We start from the raw sequence: 16,371 nt of genomic DNA, 5'->3' as shown, positions 1-16,371 counted from the left end.
CTCTACTAGTTCCCTCCCACTTGCCTAAACACACATTTTCTTCCCTTTGCTATGAAACAACACTAACTTCCTCCCCCACCAGCAAAAGTCTTGAAGTGTATGTGGTCCATTTTCCTTATTGGTCTCTTGTTTTCCTGATTCTTCTTCCATTTCTTCGATGGGACTCTTATATGGTAAGAACCCCATGCAAACTGGCTCTCTCTCTCTCTCTCTCTGACAAATTCTGTGACCGCAGGCAAACTGTTTAATCCCTGAACCGTAGTCTCCTCATATGTAAAATGCAGATAATAATAATTATCTCATAGGGTTTTTGTGATGATTAAAACCAAAGTGTCACTTATCTAAAAAGGACTTTTAAAAACCTGTGATGTTGAAGCTTTTAAAAAATGGATGGTTTTCTAATTCCAGTAGCTGCTAGTTTCAAAGATTATAGGACATCTCCAATGAGGGGAAGAGGGGTGATGATCCTTGTCTAATTTGTTGGACATAAAAGTCATATTCCCTTCATTTCTTTTCCTTTTTAATTATGTTTGTAAAAAAAAAAAAAAAACCTATATTATGCCAGACATTTTTTTTAAAGATTTTATTTATTTATTTGACAGACAGAGATCACAAGTAGGCAGAGACAGAGGGGGAAGCAGGCTCCCTGCTGAGCAGAGAGCCCAATGTGGGGCTTGATCCCAGGACCCTGGGATCATGACCTAAGCCAAAGGCAGAGGCTTAACCTACTGAGCCACCCAGGCACTCCTCCCTGCCCCCTGCCCCGGTGCTGTTCTTAAGTAACATCCTGCTTCCCCCATCTAAGGGACAAGCCAGACATTTTTAGTATAGTATTTCACTTATCCCTTACCCACTACTGAGAAATGGGTATCGTTATGCTGCTTTTACAATGGAGGAAATGTTTTGCCCAAGGTCTCAAGGAATAAGTAGAAGAGCAAGAGTTTGAGCACAGTTTGCTTTTATAGCAAATCCCGTGTGCTTTCCATTCAATGTTAGTGTTGACGAGGTGCCAACCCTCACTCTTGCCTTCATCTCTTCCTTGCAATTTTCCAAAAGAAAATACCTTTAACCCACTCTGAGAAAACCACTCTAAAAACATTAGTCTCTTAATCTGGTGTAGTTTTATTCAAATTCACTGCCCCATCACCCAATGTTGAAGGCTACCACTGACCACTGGATCCCATTGTCCTCTCTGGCCTCTTGGCCCCTGCTCTCATCTCCCTGAGGACCACTGAATTGGGTTTTGAGCCATCTAGTTGGAACTCCCTTCATGTTCCTTGTCCCAGTTCCCAGCATTTTGCTTTGGCTTGATTTCTGCCACTTGGCTCTTGACAGCCCTCTTCCTGAGATCTAGAACTCAGAACATTTTTTTTTTTCAGAACTTTGAATCCAAAGTAGCTGGACACCTGCCACCACCCAGATGAAGTCCACTCACTCTATTCTCAGGGATCGCAAAAGCCCCATCCTTGGCTTTGCTCAGTTGGTGGGAACCTCACAATTTCCCAGTTTGAATCACAGTGAAATTTGTCACATTTTATTTTAACTCTAGACCCAATTCTTCACCCTCATCTGGCCTAGAAGACATAGCCCTAGGCCCCGATTATTTTCACTTTTCCTCTGCCTTATTTCCCAGTCCCTATGTATCTCTTTTTATGCATTTAGGGATTTATATTTCCCTAAATATGATGATTTTTATTAGTTTAATTATGACCAATTGTTCATAATTTTCTCTCAAAAGCAATAAATACTCACTGTGGGAAGATAAGAAAATCAAAGAATGTGCACAATCTTACCAGACATCAAACAAAACAAGAAAGGACGAATACAAGAGATTGCGGAATCTACCCGCCTACCAGTAATAACTAACCACCTTGAGGTATATCTTGCCAAACTTCTTAATACATCGTTACATAATATTTACATATTTTATATGTTGTGTTTTAAAACCTGCCTTTCCCCTTAATTGTATTTTTAGTTGACTATATTCATAGTCAACAAATGTTTGATTTTTTTAAGTGTTTTTCTCATGAAATGTGTGGGATGAGGGCAGAAGAGTGAGATAAAATCATTTGTAGAATTCATGCACCTAAGTTGTGGTCTATAATAAGTAGAAAACACCTGCAGCACCCTGCTACCTGAAAAACCACGAAGGGTCTCTTTATTAAGGCAGCAGGGATAACTGCCAATGTGAGCTGCAAAGAGTTGGATTTGCTATCGCTCTTCTTTGTGTGTGTGTGTGCCCCACATTACTTTGATAAAGTGGACCAAAGGCTATGATTTCTATTTCCTGCTTCAGGTAGTGCATTATTACTAAGATGTAACCTGTGAACTTGCTTCAAGTACAAGCCTTAAGCAGAGAGTCTCTGTCAGATGATTTCTATGGGAGGTTTTGTTAAACTCCAATAGGCTCCATAGAAGATCCAGCCGGGGCAGTGAGATGCGGCAGCCCTGTGCTTCTTCACTGTGGAGAAGGCTCTATGCGGGCGTGTTAGCTGGCTGGATTCTCCATGGGTGCTAACTCATGCTCTCCAGGTCCCGGGTCAGAGAGAAGGAATATCCCTCTATGAATATAATCTAATCTGAGAATGAACCTCTGGTTGTCCAGACATGTGACTCTGAAATTTACTAAGATATATCAGTGTGGTAGATCAGATGTTCCAAAGAGCACTGCATGAGTAGATACATCTCATCCCAAACGTTCCTCTTAAAATATTTTGGATACTCCTCCCACTGATGAGTTTGAGGTCCATATGTTCCATACCCTTGAAACTGGGCAGGATTTTGTGACAACTCCATTCAATTCACTTGGTGAAAGTTGATACTGTATGATTTCTGAGGTGAGTTCGTAATAGAATACACCACCCATCTGGCTTGTTCTTTCTTGACATACACCTTACGAGCCCTGATCCTATATATGTAAGAAGTCAATCCAGATATCCAGAAGCCACCGTAGTGAGAAGAGTCACAGAGAAGCCTTTTAGAAATGGAGAAACCTAAGGAAACCCTTCATCTGCTTGAGCCTTCCAGCATCCACTGCCAGACATGTAAGTGAGCCAGGAAAACTTGGAGGTCCCTGGGTCAAATGTAATACCTCACAGAGGCTGCACACCTATCATGGAAAACAAGTCCTGTTGAAGAGAAGCTCATGGTAAAACACTAGAAAGCGCACAAGGAAACATACCACCACAATTCTGACTTAGCTAGTGCAACAAATGGGAGAATTTATACTCTGCTTACCACAGATATTAGAACAATTTCTAAAAATTAAGTTTTTAATTTTAATTCTAGTATAGTCAACATAGTGTTATGTTAGTTTCAGGTGTACAATATAGTGATTCAGTAATTCTATACATTACTCAGTGTGTGTCATGGTAAGAGTGATATATTAGAGCAATTTGAAGGACTTTTAAATAAAAGTGTTTAAAATGTTCAAAGGGATAAAGGAAAGAATAGACTCTAGGACAAAAGTAAGATATTATGAAAAAAAGAGGAGGTAGATTTTAAAAGAAAAGAAATGAAGATTTTAGAAATATAAATAAATTAAAATTCAGTGTCCATATTAAAGAGTATATAATCCAGCTGCAAAGAGAATCTGAGAGAGAGAATCAAAAGGATCTGGGAAAATTACCCAAGAACAGCACAGAGAAAAAAGAGCAGAAACATGGAAGAAAAATTAAGGCATGAGAAAAGGGGAAACTCAAACTCTTACCTAATAGGAGTTCCAGAAACATAAAATAGAGAGAGAGAGAGAAAAAAAAAGCAACGTTTGGGGTGGGAGTGGGGGGAAGGAATATTTGAAGTACCTAAGTGCTGAAAATTGTCCAAAACCAAAGAAGGACCTGAGTCTTCAGGCTGAAGATGCACATTGAGTCCTGAACAAGCTATTTAAAAAACAAAATCACCGAGACAGAAATCACTAATGTAAACATCAACTGGAAAAAAAAAAAGAAAGGAAAAAAGAAAAATATTACTATGGCGAAAAAAGAGTCTAGAAAGGAATAATAATGAGACTGACCAGACTTTTATCACCAAATAGTAGATGCCAGAAGATAATGAAACAGTAACATCGAGATATTGAAGTCAATAGTTGTCAGCTTAGAATTCCTTAGCTGACGAAATTCTGATTCAAGAATGTGAGGGAAAATAAAATGAGAGTGAGAGACCAAACAGAGAATTTTACTCGCAGATCTGATGAAGAACAATACTGAAGAACATCTTCACCAAGACATAAATTGAGCCCAGAAGGAAAGGATGGGATACAAAAAGCAAATAGTAAGAAAAAACACTGATAAAATATGTTAGGAAAATTAACTGAATAATTATAAAAGTAGTAATGGTGATGACTAATTTAGTGAAGAGCTAAAAGATATATGGGGAATTAAAAAATACTAGATAGAATGAATCAACACTACATCAAATACTAATGATGTATTTATTATACGGTGGCTAACTGAACATAATTTAAAAAAAAAGAAAGAAATATGCAAGACCTAAAAAAAAGATACTATATAGCAATACATAGTTTATAGGAATTGTGAGCTAAGGTGTTTTACTTATTTTTGTTTAAGATCATCTTTAAAGGAAGGGGTTGAAGATATTGATGGAATCTTGCATAAGTATAAATGTTCATATTTTAAGGGTAACCACTAAAAATTGAAATAAAAGGTAAAAATTCCAAAACAGTAGGAATAGAAGGCAAGAAAAATGCAAAAAAGAAGCAAAGAGAAAGAAAGTTAAATAAATACAAAATGAGGGACGCCTGGGTGGCTCAGTTGGTTGGACAACTGCCTTCAGCTCAGGTCATGATCCTGGAGTCCCGGGATCGAGTCCCGCATCGGACTCCCGGCTCCACGGGGAGTCTGCTTCTCTCTCTGACCTTCTCCTCGCTCATGCTATCTTTCAAATAAATAAATAAATAAAATCTTTAAAAAAAAATACAAAATGAGAAGGTGGTAATAAATCCAATGGTATTCCTGGTGTAACAAAGAATGCTAGTTTTCACCAAGATCTGTTCTCTGTCTTCCACGGTAATAGAGTTCTGATTGGAACATGGCCACCCAGCTAATGGCTTCATTTTCCTGCTGCTTTGACGCTAGGTGTAACCATGTGACTAAGTTCTGGCCAGTGTCACATGAGCAGATGAGAAGCGTGTCATTTCTGGATTTAGGCTTAAAAAGTCAGGCTTATGCTCCTTTATACTCTCTTCTTTCCTCGAGCTAGAACTAACTCCTCTAACCGGCTTCTCCCAGGTAGATAAAGGCAATGCCCTAGGGGAGAGAATAGCAATCCAGAGCAAAGGGGCCACCCTAACAAACTGGACCACTTATCCAGTTTATCCAGAAAGAAACATTGTGATTGGGAGAAGCCAGAGAGGGAGGATCTCTTTCTTACAATCACCTTTTACCCTAATTGATAAACATGATAAATGAAAACTGATTAAAATAGACGACTAAAAGTCTGACTCTCAGAATGAGTAAACACTACCGAAATTCAAATACCGTTATTTACAAGATACACATAAAACATAATGACTCAGAATGGTTGGAAATAAAGAGATGAAAAGATATATACCAGGCAACCGCTACAAAGAGAAAACTACGGTAGCAGGCAAAATAAGATTTAAGGTGAAAAAACAATGGACAGATAAACATGCAGTGAATTTACCTAGGCAACTGGATTATAGCTTTGCACTTTATACAGTGGCACCTTGGGCAAATTGCTTTATTCTTACCTAGCTTCAATTTTCATCAGTATAAAAGATGATAATATTTTATTTGCAGAATTGTGAGAATTAAATGAAATAATACACAGAAAACTGGTTTCCCATAGCCATAAAAATATGGTAACTCAAATTCTATCACATAATTAATTCATTCAACCTTCACTGAGCACCTATGATACATCAGAAACTGTACTGTGAACTAGGAAAATGGAGATAAGTCAGTCATAATACTTTTCTTTTTTTTTTAAAAAGATTTTATTTATTTATTTGACAGACAGAGATCACAAGTAGGCAGAGAGGCAGGCAGAGAGAGAGAGAGAGAGGAGGAAGCAGGGTCCCCGCTAAGCAGAGAGCCCGATGTGGGGCTCAATCCTAGGACCCTGGGATCATGACCTGAGCCGAAGGCAGAGGCTTTAACCCACTGAGCCACCCAGGTGCCCCAGTCATAATACTGGGAAACTATATGTTAAAAAATGAGTTTAAAAAAAAAATGAGTTTAATAAAGTCTTCCAAGGCCTTGTGATGGGGGCAGAGGGGTGTGCATTCCATCCAGAGTGAGTGGCTAGTTCTAATCTACAGCAGGGTCAAAGATTTCATAACAAAGTGACTCTTACATTGAATCCTGATGAGCAGGTGTTTGGATAGGCTGAGTAAGAGGAAGGGTATCCCATGAGACAGCACAGCATAAAATTAAGTGGCCTTACGGGGAACTGCATGTGAGGAGCTCAGAGTTGTTTGATGAGACTGTAGAAACAGATACTGGCTAAGATACTGGGACTTCATCCTACAGGTAACGAATGGGGAGCTATAAGAAGGGCTTATTCAGAGAATGACTCACTCCATTTTGCATTCTAGAAGGCTTACTTTGGCCACAGTGTGAGAGATGGTGGTGGTGGAGGTCCCACCAGCTTTGAGACAGTGAGATTATTAAGGAAAGAAATGCAGTATTTCTGGGGCTTGAAACAAAGGACCTGAAACCAGGCAAGAACAGTGAAATGGAGGGAGATAGATAGGAGGGTGATAGATAGGAATGTTCTGTTGTGTGGGACAATTTTCAGATTTTTCCTTTAGGGTGACTAGGTGGATTATGAAGACGTTTACTGAGAGCATAAGATGAGAGAAAAACCAGCTGGCAGGAAATTTACCTTCTGTTTTCATCAAGCTGAGTTTAAAGTCCATGGGACGTCAGGGTAGAAATTTCTGGTAAGGAATTGGCTTTAGGGAACTGGAGATCTGGGATAGGGATGGCCATTTATGAGTTATCAGCACATGGTTGGTAGTTGAAGTCATTCAGGGGTGGGTGTGCACAGACCAGGGGGCATTAGAAACAGAGCAAGGGCTGACTATTTAGGCACTCCAACACGTAAAGGTGGCAAGAGGGCTGAACAAGAAACGGTTGGAGAACTTGGAGGCAGAAGTGTCAAAGGGGCCAGTGGAAGACATAGTTTCAAGGACAAAAGTCAGGTCTCCAATGACAAATGCTACTGATGGGTTAAATAAGAAGAGAACTGAAAATAAAAACCACAACAATCTCATTGTTTAGGGTATTTTTAAAGCCACACATAGCCTTTGTCTGCCTTGGTGGAAGAACGTCTGCAGGAAAAAATGAGTAGTAGATTAAGATATGTATGTGAGAATAATGGGAACCGGCCTTTATCTCCCAAAAAGCTTGGGTGGGAGGAGGTGGGGACTGGAGGCAGACTGGATTCAGTAAGTGTTCTTAATTTTCAGTTTGTTTTAAAAACGTGTGAATGTGTTTGACATGATTAAGAGCCCTGGGAAGATGCTGATAGAAGGAGCCTGGAAGTCCAGGAGAGGGTATAACCCGTGAAAAGCCATTCTTGGCTTGGAACTAGATGGAAATAGATTTCCACGCCAGAAAGATGATCGGAAACGCCATTTGTAACGTTTTCAAAGGGCTGGAGGAGGTGACTGGCCATTTATTGAGCACTTACTGGGAACCAGTCCCTTTCTTTAATATGAATGTACTGCTGGAACTGGAAGGCGTATCGACTCCGTGGCCGGATTTCTTTTCACGAAACCGTTAATCATTAAAAAGGAATAAAAGGCAGCACTCTCTCAAGCTCAAACCCTACCGCAGATGCTAACCCATTTGCAATCTTTTTAACATCACAAAGAATACAGCTGGTTCGCGAGCGGTTCTGGAGTGCAGCTACCTCCCTCGCTCAGTGGAAGTCGGTAACTGTCCAGTGCGGTTTCCTTCGAGCCTCAGCGCCCGCAGGAGGGGAGGTGCCCGCGGGCCCGGCGGCAGCCAGCGTTCGGAGGGAGGCGGGCGCGGGCTGCAGGCACCGGGAGGAGAGAGAGGGAGAGGGGTGCCGGGAGGCGTCTCCCGGGACTCTCGGCCACCGCCGCTCGGGTGGCCAGCGCGCCGACCCACCCGGGAGCCCGGGCTTTCCCCGCTGCTCCCGGAGCGCCCGGCAGCCCGTCCCCGGGAACGGTTGCTCCGGTCCGCCCGGCCGCCCGGTGCCCGTGACCACCCGGCGGCCGCTTTCGGTTCCGCGCCTTATAAGGCCTGACAGGGGGGTCACGTGCGTCCCGGGCCGCCCGCTGGGAGGTGGGGGCGGCGTGGGGAGGGGCGGGAAGCGGGGAGGAAAAGGGGAGGGAGCCGGGGGCGGAGGAAGGAGCGAGGGGCGGATTCTGTGGCCGTGGGAGGCGGTGGCAGCAGCGGCGGGGAGCGGACCGCTCGGAGCTGGACCGAGGACGAGTAGGAGGAGGTGGAGGAGGAGGAGGAGGAAGGGACCGGCGCGGGGGCGGGAGAGCGCAGCGCGGCGGAAGCCGGAGACGGCGGGAGGGCCGGTGGCTGGCCCCGGGCAGGAGCCGGGGCGGCGGCGGCGGCGGCGGCGGCCGAGAGGACCGCGGCGAGGGAAGCGCATCCAGCGGCCCCGGCTGCGGCGGCGGGGGCCCGGGTCCCCGCGCCCGGGCGGCCGGCGGGCGCGGGCGGCGCGATGGAGCCGCAGCACGTGCGCCCCGCGCCCGGTGCCCGCAGCCCGGCCTGGGAGGAACCGGTGGGTACAGCGCCCGCGCCCACCCCCTCCCACTTCTCCTCTGCTCTCCCCCGCCCGGGCCGGGTTCCGTTCAGGAAATGGCCCGGGATGAGGTCCCCAGCTGCTTCCCAGCCGGGGCAGCGCTTCCTCCGCCGCCCGGGCTCCTCCTCGCGCGCCGCCCGGAGCGCCTTTGTCCGGCCAGCCGAGGCTCTCCCGGAGGGGCCGCTGGCGAACCGCAGACTACGGCCCTCGGAGGACCGTTTCCTTTGCTTCATCGACTCCTCAACTTTTGACTTGATTTTAGAGCACGGGCGGTAGGAGGAGGGAGAGAAGAATCCCTGACTCTGGGGTCAACGTGCGGGCTCGGAGGAGACCGCTCTTGCCTCCAGAGACCGCGCCCTGGCAGGCACCTGGGCGCACAGGTTCCCAAGGACCGCGGCGACTGCAGGCTGCTGGCGGCTGGGAGCCTGGAGCCACGCCTCCTGCTAGCCGCTACGGCCCCGGGTTTTCCAGGGTTCAAGGGTTTTGCCCGGGATGAAGCGGGGAGCTAACCTCGATCTCATGCACATGCCACCCAGAGGTTGGGTCATTTCAGGGACCGAGAGGAGCGTGTGCGTGTGTTTTGTGTGTGTGAGGATAAGGAGGAAGAGATCGGGGGGCTTTGGATTTGTTCCCTCAAACTCCTCCAACTTCCCTCTCTCGTCCAACTCAGACAGTCAGAACCATCTCACATCCCTCCAGGGATTCTACCCCGGAATCCCCGTCTCACTCAGAGCTCTGTAATCCTGTGTGGGCTGCCTTTTCCTTGGCATCGAATTTTGGCTCTCCACGCCCTGCCTCGATGTTTGCTACTCCGTCCTGGTTGAAATTCTTGAACCTGTCTGGAAACCCTCGTCTGAAATTTCTGGCCTCACCCGTGTTCTGTTCAACGTGTTCGGATGTTCTTTTCCCAGGGACTCTTCGTGTCTGCTCAGACTGGCCCCCTGCCTGTTAAGAGTTTCTAGGTCAGGTGCCAGGCTTGGTTCTCCTTTTTCTTTTCTAGTAGGTACACTCTAGGCTCCTTTGCCCAAATGCATTTCTCTGCCTCTTGTTTCCCCGACCTTTCAAAAGTGTCCTTGGACTCTGACCCATCTGTATCTGCAGCTGTCTTTGCTTTTGCAAATTTGAACATGTTGTTAGGTTGCCCATCTGCTCCTATTTCTTCTATTGTGGTTATCACTGGGGATTAAATTGTTCTTGAAACTAAAACTACAATAATGTTTTGAAGTTTAAATCAAAGATCACTGAGAACCAAATTATTGACCTGGTTTTGTTACTTTTTATTTTTTAGGCTTTAAACATTCCTATATGAAGTCCCTTTTGAACCCAGATGCTTTAAGCCAACACCAATCTATCTATCTGTCTATCTATCCATAAAACAATGCCCTGTTATATAGTATTTTGCTTTAGGCGACCGATGGCAGAACTACTTCATGCCTAGAAAAATAGAGAAAAAGTTGTTAATGTTGCCTTACTTCAAGTGACAAAAATGAAAGTGCTCGTTTTTTTGCCTTTAAAACTAGAGCCCTAACAGAAATGTGTGAATGAACTGTGACACTTTATCCAGACTGCAGAACTCTCCTTAAAAAAATTGGGTTTATTTTCTTTAAACACTGAAGGCCTTTTTATTCACTCAAAAGAGATTTTATCCCTCACCTACTGTATTCCAGGACTTTTGGATATAGCAGTTAACCCAAACACGAATCCTTGCATCCTCAAAGAGCATACATTCTTAACAGAATGTCTTGTTTCATATATGTTGAGAGTTGAAATTCAGACAGTTAAAAAAAAATCTTCAGAGATCTCATGTATGTGGCACAAAATGATACTTTGATGAAGTGATTTTATTTGCAAATCTGTGGTCCTACGGGTATGTCTGAGTCTAAGAATTCTCATTTAAGTTCCTTAAAAAAATGTTACCCAAGTTACTGAAAAGTGGCAGAGACAAGAAACAGGGTGATAAATTGGGTGGGGGGAAGAATGCTTAAATGTTAATTTCAGTATTTGAATCGAAGGGAGGAAATAGCAGCTTTGTCTAAACATGTTTTGAAAGGACACAAAATCCATCAAAATCAGGAATTCTGAACTTATCTTGGGTCAATGAGCCCTTTAAGAATCTAACCAGACTTGGGGCACCTGGGTGGCTCAGTGGGTTAAAGAATCTAACCAAAGCTATGGCGTCTGTCCCCACAATGTATCTATGCAACACGCATATAAGAATAATAATAAAATTTCAGGCGGGTCAGAGTTCTTGAAGCCCAGTCCATGGACCCTCAAAGACCATGGGCCAAGAACATCTGCTTTGACTAGGAGTCCGTTTGGCCCTTATTGAAAATCTACTGTCTGATTTCAAATATCAACAATTTTAATACTTTACCATAAAAGTATACTCCTTTATATTTATAATAAGAATATTTCCTATTGAATAGGAAATACTCACAACACACAGACCCTGAATTATTCCTTGTTGTGTATAAAGATGTACCTATAAGGATTTACTCTCTTTGTTCTTTTTTGATGAAACCTAAAACATGATGATACGATTCTACCTAGAACTGTTCAGACAGATGAGTAAACATAATCTCAGGAATTGATGCTGAATAATAGTAAAGAGAACAGAACTTCTGGCTCGCAATGTACCCATGTCTGGAGCTGAGGGTCAGCTACTGGGCTTCATGACATTCTTTGTATTTGGAGATAAAATGAAGTTATTTAGTTAAGTGAGGGCATTTAAATAAACAGTTAGCCTTATCATTACTCAAGCTAGGGCATCAGGCCTAAAAGAAGATAAATGTTAGCATTCGGGTTTCTGTGTATTTTCCTTAATACTAGCTTTGGGATGTAATCAAATCTGTGGGCAGAGAGGCATTACCTAAATTCCTAATCAATACAAAAATATTTTGGTGGTGGGAGGGAAGACATTTAAGGAAATAACCCATAGATGATGGGTTAACTAACTAAATAACTAAATAACTAAATAACTCATAGATGATGTCCTAGGGTGGGGGTGGGGAGATGGGTAGCTTGAATTCCAGCCAAAACTCAGAAACTGTGGGAGTATTTACAAAGCAGACCTCAGACAGTGACACAGGATATTAGGGTACATTTTACTTACTAAAATTTGTTTTTTATTTCCATATGGTTTTTATCTACGTGGCTTTGATGTAATGATTCAAAACTAATAGAAAATTAACAAGGGAAGAGTTTCAAAGGAAAAGGGGCCAAAATATAAATGAGAGGTTATAAGCATATTTGTGCATTAGACCTAGATGACAAAAGGTTTTTGCCTCAGGTACAGGGATGCCCATAGGTACATGTAGTTGCTATCATGATGAATCTAAAATCTCTTATTCAAGTAACAACCAAGAAAATTTTGATGGAATAAAGTTTTGAATGTTGAATTTCAAATATATAACAGATAGCATACTGTGGAAGTAGTTATAAAGTTTGAATGAAAGCAGACCTGTACTTATTCAGTGTTCTTTGCATGGTTCCCGTTGACTAGGAGTATGAGTCCTAGAATGTCACTGTTTGAAAGTCCAACTTGGGTTCTTCAGTACACAAGTGTAGAGTTCTACGTATTTGTGATATAGTGTTTAACATAAAAGCATAGACCATAAGGGACTTAAAGGTTGCAAATGGATATTAAACTTTTTTGTTATAGGTAATGATCAATAATAAGACTATAATTTAAAATATCTATCAGTAAGAATATGTGAATATGTGAATGCTAATATTCACAAAGTTGGTATCAGAATGAGAATTGGCTGTGATTTATACATCTTCAGAGTAATAAATTTTCCTTCTTTAAATGGGGCAGAAAGCCCTATAAAGTAGAAACCTAATTTAGTGGTAGCTTCTATTTCCATTTCATCCCAAATGCAGTGTCTGCATGGCTTATTTCCAAGGTTTTAATAGCGTGTTTGTGATATGTTATGTACCAAACAAAGATTTCAGAGTAACAATAATAAATACGTAAGACTCATCTAAGAAATTATTTGAATAAAATCTAAAAACACCAAGTAAGGTAAAAGTCAAGGGAATCTTGTAAATTGAAGAAATAATGTAATATGCCACATATTTGAAATTTGTTTCAGTTGCCATTCTGAGCTACATTAAAATGGTTGAAAATATGGCGCTCTTGACATTGCTATTATATTTTTAGCAGAAATGAAGTGCATTGCAGGTATACGATATACAGATTGGATATTCATTCTGGAAACTTCTAATTTACGGATAAGAACTGAAAAGAATCTAATGGATCAGGTACTTTACATTAGGTATTACTTGAAACAATCTCCTCAGAAGAGGTAATTAAAGAAAAGAGGGTTTTCATGAACTGCCTTTTGAGGGAAATGAAGTGACATTCCTTCATTTGCCTACACACTGTTTTCACTCTGAGCATTCTATGTGCTAGGGAAACTGTAGAGTAGGGATAATTTATTTAGCATCAGTAGGCTAAGACTGGCTATGCTTTCAAAGTCACAACCAAGTTTTAGAACTCGTTATAGGAGTCTTTGAAGAGCAGGTACAGCTGAGGTTAAGTTTTTAATGGAGTATAAATACCTTCACTTTGAGGTATTAATTGCCCAGCTCTTGCACATGGAACAGTTTTAAGGTATCTTTCAGCAGTCAGTGTCTGAATCAGAATGAGAAATGGATTCAGCCCTCTTCTTCAAATCACAGGATGGGCATGGGTGTTCAACAATGTGTTTCAGTTTAATCACTCTATCTGGACTCAGGAACATGTTACTATATAAAACTTGAAAGCCTAAAGTGTGAATACAAACATAATAGCTGACAAACTAACTTTTGTTACATGGTGTGCTGAAGTGAATAGAATATTAGCATAGTGATCACCTGATTTTGACTTTGGCCCTAACTCATGATTGGGGCCTCACCGTCATTAAAGGAGAGGTCTGAACTAGGTTTATTCTTTCAAAAGGCCCTTTGCTAAGTGTTCTTATCTATACTGACAAACCATTGGACTCATCAGTGACCAGACAGTTAGGTTGGGCTGAAGGCCGTTACTTTGATTATTTTTCTCCTAAAGAATTCCCGTCACAACAATATGTTCTGTGTAGTTCTAGAATCGCATATTTACAAAACCATAAGGGCTCTTAAAAGTTTAATTTGCCTAGCTCCTTCCCTTCCTAAAGAGGACAACAGAAGCTGGAGAAGTAGCTTCCATCAGTTAGTATTTCAAGGCAGCAATCTCCTGTCTTTGAAGATTCAAACCAGCACATTTTACACTTTAATCAGCAATGTGGATATATAGTATTGGGATTGAATATTGTTTCGTCTAACCTCTTTGAAATGTTAGTTTTGACATAGCAATCAAATTAGTGTTGAGAGTAAGATTACAACTAAAAAGAAACAAAACAAAACTCCAATAGAATGCTAGTTTGGAGGACCCTTAAAGGTCATGTCAGCTGAAAAAGTAGAAGGTCACATCAACTGAAAAACTAGGAACGGGGACTGAAGGACACGAACACGCTGAAGAGATTAAGTGCTTTACTGAAGTGTGAAGAGTCTCCACAGTCTAGCGGGGACTTTTTGCCCTACTTAAAAACACAGCTAAGTTTAGAGTTCTCTGAGGATGACAAGAGGAATCTGTCATCTTAGTATCTTCTCCCCCAAGCCCTCCCACACCTACATGGGTTCTTTGACGCTCAGCGTGCACACCCCGCCGCGAGGCTGCTATTCCCAAGTGCCCGCTTAGCCCGCTCGTTTGGGACGAGTTGTGAGCGGTGGCCGAAGCCTGTTGATCCCATTTCCTCCCGCTCCGGTCCGGGTTAGGGAGTGGCTCTCCCAGGACCTCCAGTGTTTTCGTGCTCGGGCAAGGGTGTTCACATGGTTTCGGTGCATTGTTTTCTTCCAGGCAGTCTCGGCTGGCGCTTCAGTTTAGACATTTATTTTGCATTCTGTGGTCTCTCTTGTGTGTACTCTCTTGTTTCTGCGCTCTCTCCACGCCCTTCCCAGTTTCCTGTTAGCCAAAGGGATCGCTCTTTCTGAACGAAAAGTTCTCAGAGCGGAGTGGAACCTCCCGGAAAATGCTCTTCTCTTCCGTGTGCGCCGGATGGAGGTGGGGGTGGGCCAGAAACTAAACGCCGCGGTCGGGATTGCTGAGAGGACCCAAACCCCGAGGCAGAGGCGGGAGAGGTATGGTTCAGCAGAGATGCGCTGAGGGGTCGTGAGACGGACGAGGGGCAGCGCCCATCCATCCATCTGGGGAGGCGGAACTGCTTATATTCAGTGGGAACTGTGCGGCGAGGCCCGAGGTTCTGGAGAGATTCTAGGTCTGGGGGTGGCAGGGTGTACCAAAGGGAGTCGGAGGAAGCTATAGGTTCCCTTTCTACTCCAGGGGCCGTTCTGGAACGGAGAAAGGGAACCCTTTCTACTCCAAGGGAGGGAGCTTAGCCGCTGCCCGACTCGCGGGGCTGGGCTGCGGAGGTTTCCTGCCCACCCCCCCCCGATCCCCCCGTCCATCCTAGGGACCCCAGACTCCCAGGGGAAATAGGTCGCCCCGGTCCCTCTGTCACTCCCATGCTCTCTACCCGTGCAGGTCGTATTCTGAGTCAGGAACCCAGTAACATTCCGAGGCTGGGTGCACAGGGGTCCCAAGCGGGCGGGGGTCCGCGTCTCCTGTGCCCCACTGCGCTTGCCGCTCTGGAGCAGGGGTGGAGGGGCCTGGAGGGCCGCTGCTGGGAGGGCGTCTGATCCCCCGCGCCCCTTCCCCTGCGGGGGCGGCTGGGGGAGCGGAAGATGGCGGCTGCGGCCGGGCTCGGGGCTCTGGGCCCGGCTCCGACCGAGCGCACCCACTGACCGCCGCTGCCGCCCCCGCCGGGCGGTGCTGTGTCCCCACAGGAGTCGGAAAGGATGGCCGGGGCCGGCGGCCAGCACCACCCTCCGGGCGCCGCGGGAGGAGCGGCCGCCGGGGCCGGCGCTGCGGTCACCCCCGCCACTGCGTCGGCAGGGCCCGGAGACGATTCGTCTGACAGCGAAGCGGAGCAAGAGGGACCCCAGAAACTGATCCGCAAAGTGTCCACCTCGGGGCAGATCCGGACCAAGGTGAGGCGAGCCCTCCGGCAGCGCGGAAGGCGGGAGGCTTCGGGGCGGGGAAGAGGAGCGAGGGCGCCTGGGGCGCTCGGAGCGCGCGCGGATGATCCCGGGAACGTGGGGCGCAAGGTGAGGGCGGGGCCTGACCCGGGGGCGGGGCCGGCGGGAGCTGGACCGCAGCACGGCCGGAAGGGATTCCCGGGCCCGCACGGGAGGCCGCCAGGGTGGGCTCCCGGGGAGCTGGCGGCTGCGGTGGAGGAGCAGGGAACGAGCGGCTCGGCGGGAGCGTGGGAAAATGTTGAAGCGCTCTGTAGAGTTCCCACTCAGGGAACTTAAAAGGACTGTTTTATTTTTTTGTCCTCGCTGAGTGCGGGTTTGGGTGGAGTATGTGCCTTGCGTAGGGAGCCCGGCGCAGGCAGACCCGCCAGAGATGCAAATCGCGCCCCCTCCCTTCCCTACCCGCGGGCAGCAGCTGTCTCCTCCCCAGGACCACTCTGAAAGGGTGGGTGGGGAGGTGACAGCAGACAGCAGCCTTACCTCCCGCTG

General features: G+C 45.1%; 1 protein-coding gene across 8 annotated transcripts in view; it reads left to right on the top strand.

Moving 5' to 3' along the window:
• Positions 1-16,371, top strand: part of DGKH (diacylglycerol kinase eta) — a 204,042-nt gene that overhangs the window by 16,422 nt on the left and 171,249 nt on the right. For 4 of the 8 annotated variants that reach the window (XM_047720033.1, XM_047720025.1, XM_047720028.1 and 1 more), the window contains exons 1-2: positions 8,481-8,748; positions 15,634-15,837. In XM_047720033.1, coding sequence (XP_047575989.1) covers positions 8,689-8,748; positions 15,634-15,837 — 264 coding nt within the window. In that variant the 5' untranslated portion in view covers positions 8,481-8,688. Of the gene's footprint in view, positions 1-8,393; positions 8,458-8,480; positions 8,749-14,627; positions 14,929-15,633; positions 15,838-16,371 lie in introns of those variants that run through there. The other 4 variants (XM_047720027.1, XM_047720029.1, XM_047720026.1 and 1 more) reach the window with 4 other exon arrangements.

This window comes from Lutra lutra, chromosome 3 (genome assembly GCF_902655055.1).
Source record: "Lutra lutra chromosome 3, mLutLut1.2, whole genome shotgun sequence".
Classification (NCBI taxonomy): Eukaryota; Metazoa; Chordata; class Mammalia; order Carnivora; family Mustelidae; genus Lutra; species Lutra lutra.
Note: the sequence above shows the minus strand (reverse complement) of the source record. Positions and strands in the feature narration are given on the sequence as shown.